The sequence below is a fragment of the Notothenia coriiceps genome, unplaced genomic scaffold (genome assembly GCF_000735185.1).
Source record: "Notothenia coriiceps isolate Sejong01 unplaced genomic scaffold, NC01 NC01_scaffold00017858, whole genome shotgun sequence".
In the NCBI taxonomy this organism is placed as follows: Eukaryota; Metazoa; Chordata; class Actinopteri; order Perciformes; family Nototheniidae; genus Notothenia; species Notothenia coriiceps.
Genome location: NW_011350559.1, coordinates 166,779 through 194,285, shown reverse-complemented (window position 1 = coordinate 194,285; position 27,507 = coordinate 166,779). Strand labels below are relative to the sequence as shown.

General features: G+C 38.6%; 4 protein-coding genes across 4 annotated transcripts in view; 2 read left to right on the top strand and 2 right to left on the bottom strand.

The window, feature by feature from the left end:
• LOC104950666 (protein kinase C-binding protein NELL1-like) overlaps window positions 1–320 on the bottom strand; it is a 36,361-nt gene extending 36,041 nt beyond the window's left edge. Inside the window, exon 1 of the mRNA XM_010777213.1 lies at window positions 256–320. Within this exon, the coding sequence (XP_010775515.1) occupies window positions 256–320 (65 nt within the window). The remainder of the gene's footprint in view (window positions 1–255) is intronic.
• LOC104950652 (VPS10 domain-containing receptor SorCS3-like) lies at window positions 1–7,951 on the top strand. The gene is made up of 3 exons (XM_010777197.1): window positions 1–383; window positions 1,165–1,325; window positions 4,441–7,951. The coding sequence occupies exons 1-3, from the start codon at window positions 319–321 to the stop codon at window positions 4,497–4,499; spliced, it is 285 nt and encodes a 94-aa protein (XP_010775499.1). The 5' UTR covers window positions 1–318; the 3' UTR covers window positions 4,500–7,951.
• LOC104950665 (sodium channel protein type 4 subunit alpha A-like) lies at window positions 7,043–20,551 on the bottom strand. The gene is made up of 13 exons (XM_010777212.1): window positions 20,431–20,551; window positions 13,917–14,220; window positions 13,502–13,620; window positions 13,269–13,358; window positions 13,068–13,196; window positions 12,842–12,933; window positions 12,283–12,576; window positions 12,138–12,201; window positions 11,823–11,964; window positions 11,500–11,697; window positions 11,130–11,291; window positions 10,920–11,049; window positions 7,043–7,185 (listed from the first exon to the last, which is right to left on the bottom strand). Exons 2-13 carry the CDS (start codon window positions 14,169–14,171, stop codon window positions 7,043–7,045), a joined length of 1,818 nt encoding a protein of 605 aa, XP_010775514.1. The 5' UTR covers window positions 14,172–14,220; window positions 20,431–20,551.
• dydc2 (DPY30 domain containing 2) lies at window positions 20,495–26,479 on the top strand. The gene is made up of 9 exons (XM_010777198.1): window positions 20,495–20,616; window positions 22,794–22,952; window positions 23,978–24,100; window positions 24,471–24,629; window positions 24,841–25,074; window positions 25,251–25,397; window positions 25,657–25,794; window positions 26,013–26,159; window positions 26,265–26,479. Exons 2-9 carry the CDS (start codon window positions 22,806–22,808, stop codon window positions 26,292–26,294), a joined length of 1,125 nt encoding a protein of 374 aa, XP_010775500.1. The 5' UTR covers window positions 20,495–20,616; window positions 22,794–22,805; the 3' UTR covers window positions 26,295–26,479.
• The last annotated feature ends 1,028 nt before the right edge of the window (window positions 26,480–27,507 follow it).

The window sequence follows — 27,507 nt, the reverse complement described above, 5'->3', positions numbered from 1 at the left end:
TCCATGGTGACTTGTGCTATTTTTAGAACATGCACGCGGGCGACCAATTTCCCCCCTGCGGGCGACTTAGTGCCCGCGGGCACCGCGTTGGCTACCCCTGCTATAGATGTTTACAGCTCTTCCAACAGCTTCTCACTTTAGCTACTTAACCTTTTATCATGATTAATGTAGATTCATGTAAATCAACGTCTCACAAATTGCGGGGCTTGTAGGTGAAGCAACAATGAAATTAAAGGACATCTACCAAAAACTAACTGTTTCCTGTCCGCTCCCACAGCACCCTTGGTGGACTCCAGCCCCAGACACAGCAGCTCGGCCATGCTGATGCTCCTATCAGTGGTGTTCCTGGGTCTAGCAGTGTTCCTCATCTACAAATTCAAGAGGTACACTGTGTGACTACTTCCACCTGCAGCACATGGCACGGTCATATAGAACCCTAGTAGGCCTATATACCTATTATTTTATTATCCATTATTGATGGTACCATTTGAGCACCGTCTGGACCAATCAATCAGTCGCGCTAAGAAATTTGATTGAATAAGTCCCCCTAGAGGTTGTACACAAACTTCTAGCAGGATTGAATGAGCATGTGGCTCCAATCAGTGACGAAATGTGGATAAAACGACCATTAAAGGGTTGAATATGCTGTTGCTGTGCCACGCTTGTTATTTGCTGAATAAATTATTCATACTTGAAATGATTCTCTTGAAAAGTCGGGGGGAATGGAGAATCTGTCATTAATTATGAATATGAATTTTTTCCCATTAGTCTAAAGAGCATGCATTTTTCAGGAAATCTCGCAGTTGACAAAACAGAGCAATTAATAACCCAACTGAATGGTAATTAGAAATAAATTGGATGGTGACTAAATATAGATGTATATTAGGTGTTATAAATGTTGATGGGAATGATACCAATGCCACTGTAATTTGCCTCTAGAGTAGTCACTGAGGTATTATTACAGTTGAGACAACTCTGAAAATTGGAATGTCCAAAGCACTATAGGAAACAGAACTGTCGTTGAGGTTAGCTGAGAAAATGTGTTTAAAGTTTGTCATCAAAAAAACACTTTTGTTAGGCTTGTAAATGATTATTTTTATACTGAAAAATATGGCAAACATTTCATTTTTTCCAATTTGTCAATCTCTTCTTTTGTAAAATTAGAAAAATACCTTGGATCAACATATACGCTGAGGTGAACCAGGAGAAGGAACAGGAGATGATTGGGTCGGTCGGCCAGGGCGACAGCACGCCTAAAATCACTCTGAGTGAGTTCTCCGCATCCAAAGAACTCATGGAGAAAGAACTGGACCCCAGGATCAAAAGTAAATGAAGAGCTTTCAGTGAAATGATTCCACTCAAAATGATTGCTTACTGACTTGAAAAGGGTTTTGATTTCCTGATCGGAGACATGATTTTCTATCATTTTCAAGATGGTCTTAGAAGTCAGAATACACAAATACATGTGTGCAGAATCATACCCCAGGAGTACTTTAGCTATTGAATTTGAATAATTTTTTTAAATAGAGAATTGGCAACTTAATCTCCTTTTAGCAATTTGAATTATTCAGAGAAGAGGAAAGCAGAGGGAGCCACAGAGTATAGACGGACCAGGATGGGGTTTAGCACAGTAAAGAAAAGATTTTCAGCAAGGCTTGCAGTACTGAGAACAATGAATACATAATAAAACCAACATGTTTAAGCATGCTGCCTCAGGACTCGTTGGCCAGCAGGAGCACAGAGGCACCGGCCTTAATCACTTGAATATTTGGTTAAAATATGACTTGTTTAAATATTCCAGAACATTTGCGAAAAGCTAATTGGCAAAATTCTGCTTACTCTGACCTTATATGATACGCTGTTTTGCTGCTTTACCAACAGAATGCAGTACAGGTCAAATGGCAAGTGCAGTTCCAGAATTAATTTGTCTCTGAGTAGCTGACGTAGGTGTGAAAATGATTAAGGTCTTACACCGAGGTGACACCCACATTATTGTATTCAGCTCAATGCCCATTGTTATCTTCTGCTTACTGCCTGTAAGCCTCTCCACAGAGGAGAGGCGGTCAGTATTGTCGTCATGTAGCAGCATGACCTGAGGTGCTGCCCCAAAGTCTACAAATTGAATAATAAATGCCGACCTCTGCTACAGTATAGACAAGGACATCACAGCGTTGCACAACTAGTTGTTATGATACACATTCGTAGCGTATGAAACAAAGACTGTATTCCACTCCTGTAGTGCATTTTCTAGAACTTGCATCAGGAGAGATATACAGGAAAAACAGCAGTAACAAAAAAGCCTTGATGCCTTCTATACATGCAGTGCAACCAGACAGTGCATGTTATGGGATCTGTGATATAGAGTGGTGCAGTAATGATTCTTAAAACCCAGAAAATGATTAGCATATTACCATTTCCGGTCGTCTCAAAGTCAATGGATTTTTGAACATGTTTGTCGTAAGAAGCCTGAAATAAGGTCTGGGGTTAACACAAGCTAACCTTTTTGTTCCACAAAATAAAGTATGTCATATAAATAACGATTGGTTAAATTAGACTTATATACCTCATCACTCCGACACAAGTCCGCCTTTAGCTTAGCCGGGGTGACGCGCCACCATGTGACCGTAATGTACTTCATACATACGCTTTTTCACTTCTTCTGTTTGCATTTACGCTTAAAAAAGGACAAAGTGATGTTAGTATATGGTAATCATCCTGCTGAACAAAACGTGTCAGTATCCTTCACGAGTGTTGACCACAAAGCTTGATTTCTGCAATATACCAAAATCAACTGGGGAAATCCCATCATCACTGCAGTACTCTATTGAGTGCTGTTATAAGAAGATAACACATTTAAAATTACAATAATGACATCATGTAATAAATACAACGGACAATTTAAAGCGTAGAATAGAAGCAATCATGCTAATTAGAGTAATAATTACTTCCAGTCCTGGAATGTACAGTATATCAAATTAAATGGCCAATCCAGGGATTTAGTATTGCATTTTCTTACAGGCAGCAAAAACAGATTATGATATAGTCAGTTCAGAAGACGGAAGACCTCCTCATAGTAATGCTTATTACTGGACATTTTGAATAATGCAACGTAATAATATCCTTTATTAGACCCAAACTCAACCCCCCTAGTTCGCACACAGGCCTTATGTTCTACAAATGCATAGGGTCCAAACCAATGAGGATATAACCCTTTAAAAAATGAAGCATTTGTTTAAATTATAATAACAAAACATAATAAAAACAAGAACAAACAGCAATACAAATTAAATTATTCAAAAGAAAGTATTAAAATAAAAACAACTCTCCTGAGTATGAGACAACATGCACAACCACAAAACAAATGAATTCTAATGTCTTGTTCAGTCTTGCATAAAGTACATTTGTTCTCAAAATATGAAAAGCAAATTGATATGCTTGATATCTTTTTTGGGTATGTTTGACAGTTTTACATTATAATTCAATTAATTTGCCATTAACAATATACTGCATAACAGAAAATAGAACTATGTTTGTTGAGTAATGTTGGTTTAGTCAATCCTATCAATACATATTCAACATGTGGACCTTGTTGGCCTCTTCCAAATGAAATCATAACTTCAATTGTTCTAGTATTCTGAGGAAGAGTTATGAAATAATTCAATGCTGATGAGACTTATTACAGCCTTGAATCAGAGAAAGCAGTTAGTCTGGACATGCTGTTCTAACCTACAGTATAACATAAACACAAATGTGTATTCTCTGCCTGTGTTTCATGTTGTCTTGTATAATTGCCCTTAACACCACTTCAGGAGTTATTTTGTTTTCTGTGAGTTGTTCCTAAACATGTTGCAAAATGCAGTGGAACCACACTGGAGGTCTTTGGATAGATGTGCACCCAGGGTTGGGAGGGTTACTTTGTAAATGCATTTCATTACAATTACTAGTTACCAGTAAAATATGTAATTAGTAACCTAATCTGAGTATGAAAATATTGATTACATTTTATTTATAGGAAAACCTGCCTGTCATTAAGCATATTCAGCTAGTAGTTTATACACCAACACTGAAACACATGATTCACACTTAAAGTATTGGCCTACAGAACAGTACAGTTTACCGGTGAAATGCAATGTTTTGCATCCTGATTATATTATCCCGTTACATTAAATCCCTTACTTCCCGATCCTGCATGTATCCCATCATCCTCCACTAATGACATCATATGACTCACTGAAGTTTCCCTTCATTTTCAGCATGAGCGGTAGAAAAAAGAAATACATTTTCATAATGGCTCACTTTCTTATATCCATAAAACAGCTACAAATCCTTGGATTAAAACACTTCAGTAATAAACACGACCATGTCAAAGAGGCTGTGTAAATAAGTATTGATGCAGAACTAACTATCTCTCATACTTTTCTTCTGTCTTTCTCTGCTCAGGGGGAGTTGGAAACGCCTGCGAGAGCACAAGGGAGATTCCCAACTGTACTAGCGTGTAAAGCTGGAGAGCGACAGTTTATGTACAGCCAAGTGTCACAGTGTCGGGGTTCTCTTTTTCTGTTTTGTAATTCTCAACACAACTGATGTTAATAGTTTTCTAAGGGACCTCATTTATACTGACTTGCACGGATGCCTCATTCAGCAAAATCCACGCAGAAAAATGTCAATTTACTCGATGAGATCAGTGTCGTAACTGGCATATACAGTTTTGTGGATAAGCTACATTCATTCACAGAGTGAAATACCTTTGGTCCACACCTGTGAAGAGTTCTGTACATTTCATAAGGAGTTTGCTTTGAGAATAATTTCTGCCTATATATAGACTATAATGTCTGAGTCTTCAATCTAACAGGGAATATTATTGAAATGTACAATATTATCATATGTTCTGTTAAATGTATATATTATTACTTTCTACCTGATCGTAGTCTAAGTACCATGGACAACAGATGATCTGGTCTGTTTTTGAAAGTATGTTAAAACATTGCTTAAAGAAATCAACTTTGTTTCGCTAAGGTTCTTGACTTGTGCATGTTCTTATTGAGGACAGGATTTCTGTGTTGTAGATAAGCAAGTGTTGTAAATAGTTGTTTTCTAATCCTCCCTCAAAGAGCCCAATGGATTTTACCCACACTTCTTCTGTTTTGCCCTCGTTTTCTGCAGTTACTGTTGGGCGATAAGTATCTTGTAGAAAAGGTTTATCTGTAAATGCAGGTAGAATTCTATTGAAATAATGCAGTATTAACGTCCCACTATTTCCCTGGAAAGAAATACAAACATGTCCAATGTGTTTCATTAGATATATACAATAGATATTCAGTGATGTTTACACAGATTCCATCCTTGCCATTGGTCTCATTACATTACCTTCTGCCTGTTGGACAATGACTCAGATTGTGCATCAGAAATAATTTCTATTGTGGTGACCAGTGATCAAATTCACAATATGCATATGTTGGGAGAACATTGATGCTATTCAATCCAAAATAACATTATAAGTTATGTGTACGTCCTCAGAAATACCACGAACAGAAGGTTGGGTTCTGATAGCTGGTTCCACTTTGGTTGCTGTTTGGGAAATAACTATATGAATCAATCGAGTGGTGCACTGATGACCTTTTATTGTTGGCGGACCCTGAAGTGAGCATCGCAAGGGCTCCTTCAACAAAAAGCTATTTAATTATTTAATAGATTTTTAAAAATTGCAAATAATAAGCGCTGTGACAAAACACACGTTTATGATACGTGTTTTGTTCACCATGTTAATCTCCACATATAAACACCAATTTGTGATTTTTGGAGCTAAACATGTAATTGCCAGAACTGGAAGCTAACATTAAGCTATTAACAAACTGCATGAAATTCAAATGACCTAACTACAAACACGTTAAAAGAAAGTTGACTTTTAGGCGAGTGAACCGGAAGCAATACAATGCTAACTCATTCCCGATTCAGGACTCATTCCTGCACCACTCAATACAATACTGAGTGTAAACAATAATGAGTTTCAGTTATTTATGAATGCCAGTAACTGCCACGTGTTTAAAGCTACACCTAATACTGATAAAACCCCAAGAAGGCCTATAGTACATAAATATTTGTAAGCATATACCATTGTTTGTGTTATATTGAATATACACAATCAAAAACAAATACTTTTTCAGAAATGAATATACCTGAAACTTGAAATGAACTCTCGCTGGTTGTTCACTTGGTTCTTTGCTCAGGGTTTTGCTGTCGGCTCCATGCAGGGGAGGAGGGTTGATTTACTTGACAGCTAATTTTGCCCCACAAACATTCTCCTTCATTACGACAAGAAAACTGCATCTTATCTCAAAAGTGAGTCATCAATAAGGCACAGTGAGCCAACGTTCTACCCTGTCCCAAGATCAGATTCACAGACGATTTTGACTTATAATATTAGAGCAAAAGGAGTGCCATAACGTTCAGCTTGGTGCAATTTGCTTTATTTTGTGGAAGGAGAGGGGAAAAAATGTATATATGTTTTCGCTTTTATAATACCCCAAATTGTCATTCGTGGTTTTCTTTCTTTGTTTTTTTCAAAAACGACATGCAGAGACGCTTTCTTCATTTATTTTTCATCATAAAACTGTCCTTACATCCTGTCACTGCAAACCCACAATAAACGAGTTTGAGCGGAGCATGACGAAGTCTTCGCCTGGCTACAGTCATGAGAGTAATAATTCCACTGGAGTGAATTGGAGCGCCTTTAAGGCTCATATTATGCCAAATGCATGCATACTGTATGACTTAACTGAAATCAGTGCAAATGTCAAATGTGAGGGTGCATTTCACCCTTTGTGGAGTATTTTATCTTATTTGCACATGGTTTAGTGGTTAGGAAAAGCCACGCAATCCTGTTGTGAAATTGCCCCTTCCTTTAAAAAGACTAAATCCACTCTCCATGGGGCCATCATGGTTCTTTAACAACCCAACGCTTAAATCACTGCTTTGCTTTAAGTTTTAAATGAGGAGGTAACATCCTCCCAGCATGCACCACTATCCCATCAGAGCTGTTTTCTTACTGACTGGCCTCGGGATGATTCCCGCTAGCCTCTTGGTATCCAGCATGGTGATAATCAGAGAAAGCTGGACACCTGAGCAGAGCGTGCCCCATGCAGAGCTTTCCCACAATGCTCAGCTGAAGTAAACAGCACTTGCAGGCTAAGCGAGAGGGGACAGAGGAACACAAAGGCATAGGCTGTCACATCACATATTCATTACCCAAACACAGCGTTCTCATCTCAAACCAAACAGCCAAGCCTTGTTAGTGCAGACAGAATACACATTGAACAAAGATTGTTTTATAGCTTTGTTGTATTCATCACATGCCATAAGCAGAGAGTTGTTTGCCTTGCTGGATTTTCTTAGCATGGGGTTTTTGATGCTGTCTTTCTTCTGATTTGTATTAGCAAAACAGGATTAGGACAAACAGAAATAAAACTTTTGAAAAGTTGTAAAAAGTTTGTACTGAACAATCCTACTTGTACTGTATTGTTTTGGTCCTTTTTCGCCCCTCCTGGATCCTTTGAAATTGTAAAGAATGTATGATGACTTCACTTAGAGCCAGGCCATGATGCTTTTGCAAGGTACAGAATTCGGTACTCCAAAAAAAGTCTCAAAGAATAGCCACTGAACATGTTCATAGACTTCATTGGTCATTCCATCACCACATTGATCACTGGACATTTCTGTCTAATCTGACTTCTCAAAAATCCATGATATTCTGTAAAATCATCCAGAAAATGAAAGAGATTCTTGCTTTCGTGATATTTCCGAAGGCATAAGCATTGTAATGTTCTTCATTGCACAAAAATCTACAATGCATGCATCATCAGTAATGTTTTGTTTCATCTTTATTTCCATATTTCTACGGTAAGGAAACTGTCATTTTGAAATTGTTTCAAATAAATGTATTTTTGTACATCAACGTTTTCGTCGTCTGGGTGGTTTCCTGTGAACTGAAGGGTGCAAAGAAGATGATGTTTAATGTGAATATCACGTTTGATCAAACAAAGAAGAAGTAGCAATCTACAGTAATAATGATAGAAAACTAGCAGCACTGTTCATGCTCTTCCTCGACTCAGACACAAAACATGATGCCATGATGCCAGCTTTCACATTTTAACAGTTCATGGTGAGAGTAGAAGGTTATTACATTAAGCACCGTTGCATAATAGAAGTCAATGACTAAAGTGCTCGACTAAATAAAGACGTTTGCGTAATAATTTTCCCAAAGCTGTATGTGCCCACAATTTTCTTCAACACTGAGGGATTAATATGTGTGCTATCATTCAGTTTTATCTCCAAATAAAGTGGTTTGGATAAACTTTTAGCTTGTTAACTAGCTGTCTGATTACATAACTAATTTAATTCACTCCAACTTTTGGGTAATTCTCAATGCTTTTATCAACCCAATTTCCTCAAAAGCAGGCAGCTGTTTACATTGAACGATATCTAAAAGCCCACTGTGAACAGCATCAACCAAAAGACAACATTTACATCTAGCTAGTAAACAGAGGTAGCCATTTCCTTCACACGTTGGTGATGACCAAGAAAAAGCTAACAAGCACAGTGAATATTACCAAATGGGAAGAAACTAGTGTACAATGTCCATGATGTATTGATATATCACCTTACAAGATGATAACATGTCAGTGTTCTGCTTTGAACTTGTTACATGACCCCAAGTGCCAACAAAAATCCATTACGGTATGTTTAAATATGTCTCTACATACATCACACAGAAAAAAAGCATATAATGGTATTTTTGATAAGATATCTTTTTAAGAATCTCTGGCAACGTAACCACAAACAATCATCATATTCTGTTTCAGATGTTGCTAAATCCCGATTGGTACATGGACAAATATGACTTCAAATATTTCCCAAGCCCTACCACTTCACACCAACATAGAAAAAACTAGTAAAGAAACCATATAAGATGAGAAATAAAATAAAAAGTTCTAACCATTTCCTATTCAATACAGCCCTTGTATCCGCTCCTAACAACATTAGGAAAAATAAATTAAGTTACGAAGGGCTATTATTGACTTTAAATACATTGAGATGCAGTTATGTACTGATGTATTGCTGGAATAGACTGTAATCTATGAAATGAAATCTTTGCAGGGGACAGGGTTGGGATCAGGTGTAGACATGGTTGGTTTATGGCTTTGACCTTGTAGACCCTGTAGTCTCAGGCATGATATGACGGATGGCGATGGAGCAATTACAGGGACTTTTTCTTCTTGGCTCTAATTATAACCAGCGCGATGGTCTTGACCCTGACAAGTAAAGTATTTGACATGATGGCTCCTACACAAGAATCACGATGCAAATGTCCAATCAGCCGAGAACAAAATGATTGGAAGTGAGACATTTGTTGTGCTCAGTATAAAAAAGACTTTTCTCCAGAGAGAAGACAGCTTTGTCATCTCCGGTCCGCCATCCTCCGCTTCCACCCCCCCCCCTCCATGGGATTACTTTCAACAGAGTATGAAAATACCTCGTCACTTCATAGAAGCCTCGCTCAATTTCAGTTTATTTCACATTTTTGAATGTTCTCTGGCTTATTGGAGTTATCAATGCAAGATAGCGAAGCTGGCACAAACAAAAGCCATTTGTCTTTATTCACCGGGGAAGTCTGAGAGCAGCCTCATTATTCTGTGGCTCGAATTAATCTAAGGCCCATGTCTCTCCCTTTCACCTTGGGAGCCTGATACAATGAGTAACAGGGCTCTTAAAATCCTGAACACATACCCCAACCCTCGGTGCAGGTTACTGATAGACCTGTATGTCAGGTGGAGGACAGAGGCACTGAAATACACCACAGTGCAACTTGAGGTTGGGTTCCGCTGTTTTGAGCATTAATACGCTTTGATTTGTTCTGTGATTGTTGTGAAACAGATGATTATGATGATTATTGGTATTTTTCCATCTATAGCTCTATATATCATATGTTAAAGATCTCCTATCATGCTATTTTTTGGCATATATTATGGGTCTCAGACAGTGGTGAACCGTCAGGGCCTTCAAGGTATTCAGAGAATACCCTGAAACACTCAGATAAAACAAACAAAAAAATCGATTTAATTATATAATTTTATAAAATGTAAATAAAATGAATAAATGAGAATCGTATCTGTGTTGTTGATCTGTAATATTACAGTGTTACGTTGATTTGTTTTGTCTTTCTCGGTCCATGCACTACACATTTCAGTGGTTTTGTGTTAGAGAAAAAATGCAACCAATCAGATATTTTTCTATCAAGGTATTATATATCCTTGATAGAATGCCCTGGCCGTTGCACTGAATGAGAGCGTACTCTTGGATTGACAGTTTGATCAACCAATCATATATTGATTTGTAGCCAATGGGCGCATTCTTTCAGAGTTTCCCTCGGTTCCAGGGTACTCTAGAAGGCCCGTTAGTTCACTGGATCGAGACAGAGGATCTATAAATGCGACGTAGCAATTCATGCCGTTTTAATGTTGTTAACGTTGAAATGGCAACAGGTGAAGATGATGTTGTTGCGGAATTGTTGTCAGTACCCTTTTCAAGACTATTCAGTGAAGAGACGAACATTATAACGGCGGCGGCGGGGTGTGTGTGTGTCTACAGAAGGTCCAGTTGTGATAGACACGATTCGTCACAGGTATCTCTACATACAACCTTTTAAAAAAAAATTCGCAAACAATCAGAAAATACTAGCCTCTTTTGGAGGGAAAGTCAAACGAAGTGTTTGATACATAGGGTGACTAAAGTAACGTACAGACAGTATTGGAAAAGTAATGTTTTTTTAGTATTTAAACATGCCAACATGTTCTAGTTTAAACACATACATAAACATGAATATTAGTACGATATGTCCCCTTTAATCTTTATTGGCACTGTACCTTCCATAGCAGCTGCAGTGAGCACACTCAGAGCGCTAGCAGCCCTCTGTGTCAGGCGTGGCTCTTCCAGACGAAGCATGCTGTGATCAGAGCCTAATGACTTCTCTTCGAGCTCATAAACTGAAGCACACTGAAAAATGTTGATGTCAGTTGCAAATCGAAACCATCTTTATACAACTATTTTTCTCTAAATAACTAAAACAGACTTACCTTGACCAAAGTGGGTGCTCGGACCAACAGACGGGGAATGATTCTCCCGCTACAATCCTTGATAATTTCATCATGTTCGTCATTTGCCACCTCAGATATGGTGTGATGACTGAGTGACTTCTTACTAGTTAAACTGACTTGGCTTCCTAGACCCATAGCCTGCTAGATGAATAAAGGAATACAGTGTTATTCAATTTCCCTACCAATAATACAACACTTTTATCACGCTTGGTTATTTTTTCTCAATTCTGTATGAAAGAACAAAACTAAATTCCATAAAAGTTTGCTATAAGTTATCATATGGCAGCACCCACAGTATGCTAATTTAAATACATGGTTGGCTGTTTCCCTTATTGCTTGTAATAGTTACCTCTTCCTGATTCCTGATTTGCTCGAGTAGCCGCTGGAACTCTTCCTCTTTCTCGATGGCCTCTCGCTGAGTTGCCTGATTCTGTTCTTCATAGGCCATGGCTACCACAGCCAGGATGAGGTTGATGAGGTAGAAGGAGCCCAGAAAGATAATCACCACAAAGAACAGCATGTATGTCTTCCCAGCCGCCCGCAGGATCTGTGTTTGGAGCAAAAAAGAAGCTACGAAAACTAAGGACACGTTTCTTTTTATAATTTAAGTAATAAAACAATTATAAGTTAAACGGCATTAATGTGTTTGCAACATATGAAAGAAGTGCCAACCAGCTGGAAAAGGTTCTCCCAGTAGTCCTGGGTCATGAGTCTGAAGAGCGCCAGGAAGGCCCAGCCAAACGAGTCAAAACTGGTGTAGCCATAGTTAGGGTTCCGCCCAGCTTTCATGCATGTGTATCCTTCTGGGCACTTTCTATCAACAAAGAAGAAGAGTCAGTCTGCTAAAATGGCTGCATTCCAATCGTCTCATTTGTTTAAGAGGTTCCTAACCAAGTTAAATGTCCTATGTATCTCATCTGCAGAAATCACACTCAGACGATCGTTACCAGACAAAGTGATCATGGTGTATGTGTGTTTAATACATACCCAGCATCTGAGCTGTTTCCACAAAGTAGAGCATCTAGGCTGCCTTCCAAATAATACTGATTATCTAAAAGCATACAAGAAAAAGAAGAAGTGAGGACACAATAAACTTAAATAAGAGACATCTAGTAATATGGCTTTAGCATACCTGTGTTTTCAATGTACTCATTAAAGTTGAAGGTACTGTTGGAATATGATGTATTGTTGACGCCCATGGTGTTATTGAAGAACATGGTGTCATTAAATTGAGCAGTGGTGTTAAACAAATCGTATGCAGTTTCATTTGTTTCGATGGGCCATCGCACACATTTCTGACGCAAATTTCCCATAAAGAGTTGAAGGCCAATGAGGGCAAAAACAGCAAGGGCAAAGACTGTCAGAATCATGACGTCCACCATTTTCTTCACTGACTGGATCAAAGCGGCCACAATGGTTTTCAAACCTGACAAAATAGAATCAACATGAAGTTTGCACGTCTCTTAAAGTCAGACAGCAAGGGTTATACATTCATAAATGATTAGAAATACTATTAGATACAGCAAGGCGTTTTAATGTATCCAATTTAGGATTGCATTCATTAAAACTTGGAAAACATGACATTTTATGTGAAGCAAAATCAATCACTGTACTGTTTGCTTTGTGAAATTACACAAACACAGTGAAACACATACAAAAATGTAAGGTAAAATAGAATAGTAAAAAAATACCAGGAATCACAGTAATTGTTTTAAGGGCTCGAAGTACACGAAATGTCCTGAGTGCGGACACGTTGCCGAGGTCAACAAACTCAGTGACATATCTGTGGAAAAACATAAAACAATTAATTTAATTCAAGGAAAGAATTATCTTTCATTTTATGCACTATGTGAGGAATATGCAATAAGATTTGCTGATATCAAAAGCAACTACACCATTAGACGAAAGTACACTTACGCCATGCTGATCACCATGAAATCCAGCCAATTCCATGGATCTCGAAGGAATGTAAAAGATCCAGCACAGAAACCTCTTGACAACACTTTGATTGTTGCCTCAACGGTATAGATTCCAGTAAAAACATACCTAAGAAGGAACACAGGCTAGTATAGATATAAATAACATAACACAGGAATGCTACAGAAATGAAGTACTTACTCAACAGTTTTACTCCATGCTGGTGGGTTGCTCAACGTCATGAATGCACAATTCAATACAATCGTAAGCATGATGAACATGCTAAATAATTTAATTCAGGGTTAAGGAAACAAACATGGACAATATGAATAAAAGTAGCCTTTTATTTATGGCTAAACATCACTTTATTTCTCATTCAAAATGTAAAACACTATATGATAAAAAAGCTCAAGCATCAATAGTTCAAAGGATATGAATGTATGAGAATTTTGATGGCTCCTCTTCTAACCAAACTAAAGGGGCTCAGAATGTAGCAAGCCGGCTCAGCGTTGAACCTGTAGATTGTGTTTCCTTTGGTGATCACAATGAATGTCTGAAACACAGAGATTATATCTGTATAAATGCAGAGTCTAAAAGTCCCTCCTACATTTCGCTAAATACTTAGTGATGACAATATTGGAATGATACTACTTGAAACATTTAACTGTAACATTTGCATACCGCAGATGAAACGGTGTACATTGCGTAAGGGATACTTTATGCAGCTAAAATGTATGTTAAGTAATATATCCTGTCGTATTTCAAGGTTAAGTAGGGACGGAGTCAAGCTCATTAAACACTAAGTGTGTGTTTCATTGCCATGTGTGCCCCAGATGTGCCTCGACTGACTGCGTTTTGTGCTTTGTAGAAGGGGTCCAGGTCCTCCAGAGGTGTGTTGAGCAGCTCTGATGGAGGGTCTCCGAAGATCATGGGCAGACTCTTGCCTGCCTCCAGATCAGCGTTTGGGGCCGTTGGCTCTTCCTCATCATGGCCTTCTACATCAGCCTTTTGTCTTTCCTCCTTGAGCCTCTCGGCCTCCGCCAGCAATTCCCGGGTAAAGGGGCGGAACGCATTGGTGCCTCGGGGAGGGAGCAGGGGCGCCATCTTCGCATCGCGAAGGGACACCACCACACCGGGGTTTCCCTAAAAGGAGCTGCAGGAAGAACAAGAAGTAGATACAGAGAATATGTTTTCAGATGGAACGTATTGAAAGACGAGACAAAGCAAGCCATACCCTAACCATTTTAAATTAAACCATAAACATTTCGATTTGATTTGAATAATTTTAAAAGCAAGTGTATACAGTATATGGTGTATATGTATACATTTTAACACCCCAAATGTATGATTGATCGTAAATTAAAAAAGAAAATTGCTGGTGTTATTTATGTATTTTTTGGCCATTATATGCTTTTATCAAAACAAATGACATTAGAGACATAACATGAAATGAGAGGAGGGAGACAGATGAGGAATAACATTCAGCAAAGATCACCTTAACTGCTAGGCCACCATGGCAAAGCATGTTTGGTATTTTTACTTGGTAAATTATCTGAAAAAAATATCATTCCCTAATCCCTTGAGCACCTGTTGCAGAAGTGAATGCCTAAAGCAGCTGTTCCTAAATGGGTACCAAGAAAAATCTGACAGGGTCATATTTACATTAATGAAAAAGTGTTGCCTGTTCTTGTGACAATTGTTTAAATAAAGCAATCTTTGCTAGAAATGTTACAATCATGTCTTATAATGGGCTCACATGTATACACCTTTGTTTAAAGGGTTCAAAAGCCAAAAAGGTTGGGAACCACTGAACTACAAGGTTAGGTTTCCACGTGTGTCTTTGATCTTTGTCCATACCCCTTAACCTCTGCCCTACATCTCTGACCCTGGACCCCTCACTTCACCACAAGCACTTCAAAGTGTCGGGATGGTAACACAATGACTGAACGCTCTTGGGAAGACATTTTGGACTTTCCCACCGTTCTAAAGAGCCCACGACATTACTTGTGTACATCAGATTACTTATTAGCTTAGAAGATACTCAATACCAGGTCCAAGTGGCATTCGCTTACATCCTTTGAAGTGTGTAGCAACCACTCTGGTTTCGTCTGGAGCAGCTCGCATGGACATAATAGGGGAGTAAATAACCCCTTTTATATAAGCTATTTTACTTTAGATGGATGGATCTCAATGTAAAACAAAAGTACAACTAGTTATGTTATCACTGTTTACTATTGTATACTTTCAGAATCACTTAACCTGAAGGGGATATTATATTAATCAATAACTACAAACTGGGTGTGCCGATGCTGAATAAAGCAAGTAATTACATTGCAAATTAGCTTTGACGAACATTTGAACATATTTAAAAGACAAACACCCAGCCTAAAGTTGGCTTTAGGATAACAATACATGGATATAAGGAAAGTTGTTTGACACTGTTATGCAGCAAAATTCCCTCAGACACCCATGCAGGTCAATCACAATTATCCATCAAAGCCATCAAATTTCCGATAAATAAGTCAACCACTTGCTATAAAGTGTATTTAACAGTTATATATATGAAAATAATCAATTTATGGTCTACATTTAAAGTGGCAGAGGCAACAGAAAATCCATACATAGATTAAATCACTCAAACCTTCAAAACCAAGCTGATAACAGGCTGTGCAAAGAGAAGAGACATGATAAAAACAACATTGTAACCATAGATAGACAAAGTGATAGCCACTGATCAAACACATTAATGTAACCTCCTCAAACTGCCTCACTCCAACAGAAAATTATGCATTTGCACATGTGAGAAGACGCTCCAGAGATACGGTGGCTGCCCAGCTGCTCCGGGCAATCAAGACGGAGCGTCGTGTTACAGAGGCCCGATGACTCTGCTCATTCCTTCCTGGCTGAGCCTTCGCTCTGCGCCTCACATCCCTCCGATAAACAGGACAGCATGCCAACTTATCTTACCAAGCTGACTCCTCTCCCCGCTACCTTCTATTTTACACAGGGGCCCCAAACACACTAAGTTTCCGGATCCCTTATCAGCTATTTTACAACCCCCACACCACCTCGCTATATGACACTTGAGTCTCTAATTCCCTCTTTCATACAACGCAAGAGTTAATTTCATCTGAACTCGATCACTCATCAGAGCACCATCCTTAATCAATCACAAACACAACTGAGAGGGTCTCTTTTCTCCTTTAGCACTTCATGGGTCAGTTTATTCTACCAAAACTTTTAGATTGTTTATTATTAAATATTATTAGACTGGGCTACCAACACCTGCCTACTACTCGCTACCAAGCCCTAGTTTCCCCCCTCATCATCCCATTTCATATCCTCCATTCTAGGAGCGATTGGCCCCGCTGCCCTCCACCGTGAGCCACCCTTAAAATACCCAACCTCAGAATGGATGCGTTTCTGCAAGGCTTATGAGGAACATTTCCTGATTGCATTACATCACAGCGTTACTGCTAAAGCCATCAAAGGTGCGTTTTTTAAGAACCCTCAATTGAAATCCTGCCAATCTCAAATAAGTCCTCCAAGGAGGAGGTTGTTGCCTTGTGCCCCGTGTCAGTTAGGTAAATAATATGTTTTGGCGCGGCGGTTTGTTGCTACATTAATCAGTGTATGTTTCGTCTCACGAAAGAGCCAAGAGTACAGGCAAGAGTGCAATATTCAGTATCAGTCAAAATAGATTTTGTGTGTGGTTGAACCAGTACTTGATTCAGTGGTAGATGGATAATTTAACATAAGTTAAAAGGAAAATATCTGTAGGATTATATTATTATCAACAACAAAAACTTGGAGTCCAAGTAAAAGTATGGAAAAATTAAGAACAATACTTGTAAGTAACAGGATGATGCACTCACAACGCCATCATGGCTACGTATTGAAAGTTAGGGGACCAGCCGCAAAGAGCGGATTGCTGTGGTCGCCATAGCATTATACAAATAATAGTGATATGTACATTTCCAAATCAACATAAAAAGCCCCAAATCTACTTGGAAGATCTACTTGATTTTAAGAGTCTAGCGTAAGACAATCGAATAATTTCATGACCGCGATCCTTGAGTCGCTCTGAGGACAGGTGGCAAACTGAGGAAGAGGGAGTGAATGTAAGCTCTCAGAAGCCTTCCCCGACAGTAATGTATATATCATCTTGCATGTCAGGGAAGACCATGTGACCTGTGACATTCCGGTTGAGGATATAGACTATGTAATGTAGACACCTCCTCGTTATACTAGCCGGGCGTGGAATGCCAATGCCAATATTCACCTCCGGAAACTAGCCCAACTAGCTTTTGGCTTTTGTCACAAGGATAGCCAGAGTTCAAATATGACGTTTAGTTCACTAGATTCCAGCATTGCCTGTAATGTGACTTGTGGAAAATGTGTTGAACTTGATGATGTTATCTTGTACTAGCCGCGTTTTTAACCGAGGGGTCTAGTGGCATCATATTTTAATCAATTTGAATGACTTGTTGGCCTAACTCTGGTGCTCTTAAGAGTTTAAAATCCTGTGACAACTGTCTCAGTCCCCTCACAACGCAACACCACTCCTGGAATGTGATGAAGTTGTAAACAACAGATCTACAGAGCAAACAAGGGCTTTTTATCCACATGCCCTTTGACATTTGCCGTGCTCCTGTCCCACTCAGTTTTCTCACGGGGTCAGATCACAGCACTGTGCTTCGCCGTCTCCCTGCTTGCTTCAACACCCTGTCACCCACCAGTTAACCTTGTATTCCAAACTCTATAGGGAGCCACATTAAAAGCAGACCTCTGCACCTGTTCCTCCTTCCTACCGTGTCATTGTATGTGTTGTATTGATCAACATATTCAGAGTCACAGTAACGGTCAATCCTTTGGAGACTTATGTTGATGTCTTTATAAGATGTGTGCACACAGTAGACCTAGTTTGCACTACATCCCAACATGCATTATGACGGTGCTAAGAAGACAGCTGCCATCATTCGCGGTATGCCTCTCGATGCATACCAAGGAGCTGTGAAAACCTAGCATAATCTCCTGAGAGCATTTAGATGATCCAATGATCAACAGTGACATAAAGGCCAACTGATGCATATATGCAAACTTGTATTAAGAGGATTAAGGCTGTCTGATCAATGCCTATCAAATGTTTCATCACAAACATGATGGTCTCCTGGATAATGGAAACATAATAACATGCTGTATCTAACGGAATGTTAGCTATCAGGGGGCTTATACAGTTTAGAGCTGCAACAATTAGATGGCTAATCGATTAGTTCATCTAATCTAAAATATTTTGAAAATGTATTGTTTAAGTAACTTTTTTATTCAAAAATGTCAGAAAAGGCTTTTTCAGTCTCTCAACTGTGGCAATGTCCTGCTTTTCTGTGTTTTATTATGTAAAATGGATATCTTTGAGACATAAGACATGTAAAGACACCACCTTGGACTTTGAGACTCATTAGTCATGCTTGGACATTTGTAATAAAATTTCTTTCGGACCTCAATAATGGATTAATTGTTTTGAGATTTAAATTTTAATGAAAATAATTGTTACATCACTAAATTATGTATAGTCTTGGATGCAAACTTAGTAAACTGATTTGTACTGCATGAAACTGACCGGTTAGGGTTAGCCTAACCTAACTGACTTTGGCCGTTGCTCTCGCCTTTTAGAAATTGGAGTTGATTGCATGTAGAAATGATATGGAGGATATTCCATCCAGCTTATGGTGACCAGAGGGAGCTATTATCATCAAGTCAACGCCAATCAAGTCTTTAAAGAAACACATTAATCCATAAAGCAACCGCTGAGGTTTGAACCACGTGGTTAAACAAAATGTCATCAAAAGAACATTACAGTCAAATAATATTCACATAAAAGAAAAAAATGCAACTGCATGTTGAACACAATTGCACTGAACAGGGGAAGTGAACAAATAAAAAAGGTTGCTTATCTTAACCCTATGTCACCTTTGAATACACTGGAAATATAGAGGCCTGGCCAAGCAGTCACATGGGTTCACTTGGTGAAAGAAACTCAAAACCGACACCTTCTGTGTCCAAGAACATGTGATGTGAGATGCACAAACACACTCACGAAGGGGAAAACCACGGATACATCTTCTCAGTTATGCACATTGAAAGCCGAAATCAGTATTTTATACCATCCTCCACATGTGTGATGACAAAGGTAAAGTTGTCAGTGGAGAATGCATAATAATAACCAAGATAAATAATGCAATATGCACAAAAAACTCAGTCTAAGAAATTAAAAACAACACCTGATGATTCACTTCACCCCTGCAGGAGGTCATCCTGTTACATAAGAGCTGACAGGATCTAATATGAACACCATGTCTTCCACTGTAGCTTAAGATCTGCATGGAGTCAGGCTGTCTCTGTAGTCCCACACCTCTGATTGGCAACGTGGATTAACGGCAGAGAAATGGTGAGTTATGAGCATCCACAGCATCACAGTATCTTGCCCTTCTGCCATGAAGACATGAGCTAAAAATAAAATGCTGTCCCTATGGGAGGAGGCATAGTGGGGATTGAGAAGGTTGCAAAGTGTCCACACTGGACATGTGGACTCCAGAAGCTATTCACCTGACAGATGAAGAAAGCGAGGCTTTTGATGCTCATGCAGTTTTCCCCCTCAAAAAGGTGCATACATCATTTTGCTACAGATTTGCAATTAGAGTAGTAAAACATTGGTGCAACACTGCATGTGGTGCATTTTCACAACACAAACACCCACATGTTTACACACACACACACACACACACACACACACACACACACACACACACACACACACACACACACACACACACACACACACACACACCGCTGAGAAGCCATAAATCAGAATCTACCAATTCCAAATTTGACCTGAGCTCAATTACAGGTCCGTGTTTATTATTAGAACAAAGGCACTCATATTAAAACACCTCTTTGCGTTTTTATTTCCTAGGCAGTGCAGCCTGTTATTTTCAGCACCAATGAACACAGATACCAAGCTTAATTTACAAGTTTCAAAGACACATTTTTGGTCAGGTAAAGTCAGGCTACTAGACGGAAAAACTGCAAGAGTTTCAACACGGTGCAAATGAGAAAGAGGAGAATGTACATTATTACACCAAATAGCCAAAATCTTAAAGTTTGAAGAAATTCATCCACAGAGAGGAGCAAGAGGAAAACTCACAACGTGAAGACATAAAGTAGCAAAGACACGTAGGCCTAAATCATCAAGTCAAAGCAAAACCTTGCACACTGCAAGCTGACAGGAAACTTTTATTTCCTGAGCTTCAGGAGTCATCTTTATGCTCACAAAAGACAGCAGAGACGCCATGAAACCGGTTACCTTGCACTGTATAGCAAATATTTCCACAGAATCCAAGCAATTTAGAAGGGGGAAAAAAAAATCACGTCTTCCGTGAAGCCTTCCACTGGGGACGTAATTCTCCCTTCTGGCAGCCAGTGCGCTGCTGCAGGACAGCTGTTGCTGACGCAGTGGTGTCCTGCAGTGAAACCGGAGCAGTCGCTGCAGGTAGGATCAGTTCAGACCTTTGACACTTCGGAAGCACAGCGGCTTCCCAGTTCCCACACAGCTGGCATGCATTTCCGCCGGACAGGTGCTTTTACTACTTTTACGCAAATATAGAGCCGACAGTGTTTGCGCAGTGCTTCAACTTCAGGTTACCATAAACGGTTTTATTTGACCTAGCCGCCTGCGATCTGCTTTAGAAAGGATTTATTTACACAGATTAATAAATATATTAAATATGATATTGTCATGATAAATGTTTTTAGCACATTATCTAACATACTAACTAATGTATTTTAAAAGTGAACCGATATCTAACATACTAACTAATGTATTTTAAAAGTGAACCGATAGGCTTATTATGTATTTAATAATATGTAGTTTGTAAACTATTATAGCCATTATACTTGTTATTACAAACGTGTAAAGCTTCTAGCACATACATACTGATAAGTCAAGTATTTAGATGTCTGTGTTTCACTTCATGTTTGTCGTATTTTGCAATGTGTGCAATTGAAAACACATAGTCTTTTGTGAATGTGCAACACAAATAAATCACGAGAAATCGTGATCTGGTTTAGCTGGTTTGATATCTGAGGATTAATGCATTTAATGTTTTATTTTTATTTATAATTTTGTCAGAAAAAAGTTGAAGGATGCGAGTTTATGGATGACAACTTTTAAAGAATAAACACAAAGAAGCTTTGTATCCCAGACACCAGAATAAAATGAAAATATAAATTAAGGAATGATAATTATGGGGATGAAAATCACAACAAAAGCCTTTCTTTCTGTCAGGGCATCAAACATGATTGAAAGTGGATGTGTTTGTAATCCTTTCTAACCAGGATAAGGCCAGGATAATGACTTTATAAGTACCAAATTCCTTTTATGCAAACATATGTAGACCTGAAACCTATAGCTCTTGTTCTCTGCTTGTTAGAAGAATACAATCATATTTAAAAAGAAATAAAAAAAAGTTCTGTTCCATATTCAGGGCAAATTGGTGTGCCACAGAAACTGTTCAAGGACCATGCAAATGAGAGAAACAACTATGTTTGGGTTAAGCTGTCAAAAAGAAAAATACGCAGATTTCATATTACATTTGATCAAATATCCTGTGCCGTGAGAGGGACAAGACTGCCCACAGTGAATCTTCCTGTCAACACGCAGGCTATATTTGGCTGAAAGGTGTGCAGTATGATTATACAAGGAAAATGATATCTGTGATTACATATGTTAACTGGGTGTTATCTGATTAATGGAAATTGAGACTGCTGCACATTTTCCCACCCTCTCCTTTCTCGTGTGAGAAAACTGTAAAATCACATTAAATATTGAAGAAATCTGGCCGTGGCTTTGTCAATGTATCAATAATTGGTTGGATTTGAGTGCAGATCTTAATATGTAGAATAGGAAGTATATATTCTGTAAAAAAGAAGATTATTTACAATTTAGATTTAACCCTAGCTCCACACAATAATGTCTTCAGGTCTGCTTTATATTAAATCAAGATTATTGTATCGATTTTTTAAATGTCTATCCTCACTTTTTTTGGGACTACTTTTATCTCAATACCATTTAAGTAATTAAATGTATTTTTTATGTCTATCAATCGGGTGAAATTGAGATTAAGTTGTTTAACTGTCTTGTCTATAAGGAATGTCGACTTTTTGTAATTTATCTTGATGTTTTGGCTCTGTGACTACGAAAAACTTGAGTTGGTCTTCGGTAAGGGAGACTTTTTCATATTGTAATTTGCACATATATTTATTATAAAACAAAGCTTGGAAATAATTGTAAAAGTTGTAATATTAGCAGTAGCAATAGTGGTAGGCTACTAGTCGTACTATTAACGGTAGTAGGAACTAATTAAAAAAGGATTGAGGGGAGCATTACTGAGGTGACACCGTTACCATGGAGACACAACAGCTACATCCGGACGCTCCGTGAAAAAGGTTTGTTTTGGCGATGTGGTTATTAGTTTCGCTGCTAAATTAGTGAAATTAGTCACAACATGCCTACGATACAAAAACACATTAAAATACAATGACTAATTCTACTGCTGAATATTACTTCTAAAAGAGGAAGTAATACTTTAATGTTCTAGTTGTGTCCCTGTTATCTGACGCTAACTGACGATGTAGGTCTGTGTCGCCTCACTTGACGTTGTGTTTCAGGCAGATACTAACATGGACTCTGAGTACATAAAGAGACACCTGGGGAGGTGTCTGGCGGAGGGACTCGCTGAAGTGGCCGAGCAACGGCCGCCTAACCCCGTCCAGTATCTGGCCCACTGGCTCTACAAGTTCAACTCTAATGCAGAGTATGAGGCTGAGGTGAGCTGGTGTTCCGTTACCTGCCGCTAGAGGGAGACATTACACAACATAAGGTGTACACAGTGTGATAGAATATTCTAGGGTGGAGGTTTATGGTATATTGTTGTATTGTCCAATTACATGATCATGTCTGTGTTATTCCAAAATAAAGGATTGCAAAATGAAAATCTGCAAAATGAAGCAACAGGTATCAAAATATTTTAAATTAAGTACACATTTAACAATAAAAAAGAACAATATAAAAGTGGCAAACGGAAAGCATGCTTATATCCATCTTCTATTATTGTTGTGTATTTTATTCTAATTTATTTTTGTATTATTTTAACTGTCTGATTTGTCTCATTGAGTAGTTTTATTTTCTGACAAGCTATACTTTTATCATAACCCCAACATATCAGTACTGTAATGTGGGCAAATCACATCAAACTGTTAAAAATAGCAAAAACAAATATTGGAATAAAATCCCCAGAGAAGATAAATACAAACATTAATCATAAAACATGTGGCAAATAAATGATGTTCAATGCCCTTACACAGTAGACTAAGCTTTCTAAATAAAGGGGTTAAATTGCACTCCACCTCTGCGAGATCACTAAATGTAATGCAGTCCCTCAAGCTTGTTTAGTTAATAATACACATACCTACACTTAAGCCAAGTTTGTATGAAAGACCCTTTAATGTAATGGAATTTTGATATAGCATTGCTACTTTTACTTTGAAAGATACTTCTTGTTCCATAAGCTCATACTTCTACTGAGCAGGAAAGGATAACACCGACTTAGACCGTCTAAGCTCCTTAAGCTGAGTGCTAGGAAGCCTATAGGTCACCTTTTACCTTTAGCTTAGATTCAGAAAGTGCTACCAGAGTCCTGCATGTGTGGAGATACAGCTGTCTCAGGTCAAGAAATAAAAGGTCACAAGGTCAAACCCTTTACAAACCTTAAAAGGGCACTATAACATGCATGCATCAAAAGTGCAAACAATGTATTGTAGTGTACTTTCACAGACTTTGTTGTTATTTGCAGAAAAAGGCCAATTTGGAAGTCCTGGAGCAGGAGCGAGCAAAAGCAAGAGAAGAAGCGCTGCACCAGGAGAGGCTGAGGGAGGAGGAGCGAAAAATCAGAGAGGCTGATGAGGAGTCTAGAAAAGTATGTTGAGCGAATAAAGCCCTGGTTTGACCTAGACTCTGAATACAACACATTATTATTATTTACCTTTGATCATCACTCCTTTTGATTTATGTTTCTTGTTCCGTTGGAAGAAGTGAAGTTACTTTGTTTTGTTAAGTCATTTTCAGAAATAGTTTTGTGTGATAAGCCTTTGGAAGGTGAGTACTTTCCCTGTTTTGAGAAGGCCATTTTTGTTAAGACAGAGTGTTTTGAGAAACCTCAGGCAAAGGTGCAAGAGAGGAAAGGCATAACTTTAATGTACTCCATTTACAATCCAATTGGAGTCCATGTTTTACTTTACATGCCATCTTGAGCATAATCCTTCAAGAGCAAATCACAACATCAACAGGTCTCTGAGAAAAAGGATTCACCCAGAACAGCCAAAACCGGAGCTGCTGAGGACAACAAGCCTGTGGCAGAAGAGAAACCAAACACCCCTGTTCCAGAAGACCAGGGGGACACAGACGAACAGCAAACCGATGCTCAGGAAAATGTGATTGAATCGGAGGTGATAAAAAGAGAAAATCGTTTTTTTTTGGTGGTGGTGGTACCTCTCTGATCTTTTCCAATCACTTCTTTGTTTTGATTTTGGCTTTTGATTAATTTACTTTTCTGAGGTGTTTTCAGTGGTGTTTATTATTCTACAAAATGCATGATAATCCTCGTGTGGTGTGTAAAAGCCACCAAATGATTCCAAATTGTGTATATGCTGGGCGAAGGTTACAGATAATGAAACCAGTCCACAGTCCCCTGAGAGGAAACCTTTGGAGGCCAGTAGTTCGTCCCTTTCGGAGGTCAAAGAGGAGTCTACAGATATCACTGTTGAAAAAAGCGAAGTGGAGCCGAGGAGCGATCAAGAAGAAGAGAAACAAGAGGAGGAGCCAAGTGTCAATCAAGTAGAAGAGGAAACCATAAACATGGATCAAATGGAAGTGAAAGAAGATGAGGAGAAGGTGATATGAACAAATTAAATATTTCCATTTCAGTACCATGATGTGAAAAAACTTGTGAAAAAGTAGCTAGTATGAGTTCTTTTTGAAACAATTTGAGAGCAGATGGCAACACATCTGCCTTTGTTTCACTGTGATGCTTAAATGACATGTTATTCTGTCTGAAATTGGCTCTGCAGGTGGTTGATGGAGCTGACACGACTGAATCCGAGCAGACTGAAGCTTTACGCTCGACTCCCAGCCGAGACCCTGATGACTTAGAAACTGACAAACCAGACGAGGTACGAGACCAACAAAGCCCTCGTTCTCCCCGGGACACAGAGAAGGTGATGAAGAATGTGCATGAGAAACATGTAGGTTGCCATGTTTTCAGACTGAGGATGCAAGAGATGCAGGATAAAGAGCGAGGAAAGATAAGGACATGAGCAAGGTTAAGAAGAAGATATGATGCAATGTCAGATGAAGATTCAAACATTCCAGGCCAGATGATGTCAGCAATGAGCCGAGGAGAGAAGCTGTTCAGGTGAAGAAAAGGCAGGTCCACACATCTACTAATTGTTCTACATCACACAATTTCACCAGCAGGCTGATGAAGATGAAACTGGTAAGTTGGAGTCAGCACCGCAGACTGAAGGGCTCAAACAAGAAGAGACCATTTCTACTGAAGAAACCGAACAGGAGACACAGAAATCTGGTTCTCCGCCTCTTCAGGAACACGAAAAGGTAACACATTTTTGCAAAATAACTATTTTTCCAATCTCTGTCTTAATCTTTGCAAACACACCAGGTAGGGGAAACACATGCAGAGGGAGACAGCAGTGTTTGAGTTTGAGAAACAAAATGACTTAGTGGCACCAGACTGCCATATAATCAAAAGATAGAAATGCAAAGACACACTTGTTTAATGCTTAACCAGAGCTCGACTGACCACCTGATCTCAGGAGGCAGACGGACAACTCACAAGTGAGACCACTGATAGCTCGGCTCCAGCTGATGATGACATAACAAAAGAGGGGACAGAGCTGAGTGAGAAACCACAAGAGGAGCCGGAAGACTCTCCTCCTGACACAGAGGACGTCCAGGTCAAGGTACAAATGGACAGCAAGTGAAGCTTGGGAACATACACTACAGAAAGTTGCCGTTTTGTTTCATTGGTTTAAAAAGTTGTAACAAAACATTGTGTTTCTTTTCAGGAAGAAGAACAAGGTACAGATCATACGTGAGCAAGGCGGTGTTTTACAACCCGGTTTAAATAGTTTTGGTTTAATGTGAAAATATAACACTTCTGGAGAAATAAACATTTATCCCCACTATATATACTTTTTTGTTTATTCTAATATCTATTTGCTTGAAATAGTAAGCTTTCTTCTATGATTAAACTACAACTGAGCAGGCAAGAGGTGAATATGAGTGCTGATGGTGACTGTGACTTCCTGCCAGATGAATAAAGTCAATCTATAAATACACTTCAGCTGGACGTAATGGAATACATGAATATGAATTCTAATTGTACAAGCTTGTAATATCTTGCTACCATGCAATGATGAGGTAGAATATATATCTAAAAAATCCAACTGTGAAATACAATTCTTGAATTAAAATATTACTCACAACAGTTATATTAACATCGGAACATACTTAATATACAAAAGGTATTAGTAGTATGCATATTGGCCCATTACAAAATAAAATATATTACACTATTCATATAATGTTTATATATTATTGTGAGCATCGTATCACTGTTCTGACAGAGGTGGAGCTCATCTGAACTACTGCATACACTGCTGGGTAGCGTAATCTATAGTATAACTGAGTCATTCGACAGAAAAAGGTGGAATCTGGGTGATACAAATCTGCTGAAATATAGGCCTATTCCTTCTAAACACATCTAAAACTTGTTAAATAGCAATAACTAACTCTTAACTTGATGAATCCACAACAAGTAGAGCCTAAAGTATTTTTATTATTTTTTATACATTATACAAAGCTTATTTACATCGGAATGTCACTGGTGTTACGTGTTACCAGGAAGAGGAGTAACACCAGTGACGATTTGGAGAAAACACTACCATTTTAACCAAATTGCTGCCATGTGTCAGACCAAATATGGCTTCAGTCAATATCAAAATCGTTTAACTCTTGAATACAATACATTTTCCCATTCAGATGTTCACCCCGAGGGCTATGCAATGAGTAACACTAATGACAGACTTGAAAGACGCACGTAAAATTTGAAGATAAAATGACACCATTTACTAACAAAGTAAGACGCATCTGACTTTCCTTATGTCTGTCTTTGTCCACTGCACTGCCTCAAATGATCTTTTGTTACAGGAGGCACTTCAGAGACAGTACATTACTTAAAAAAAAAAGCGTTTTGTGTAGCAGTAACACCAATGACGTAATTTTGGGTGACTGACATTTATTGGATAT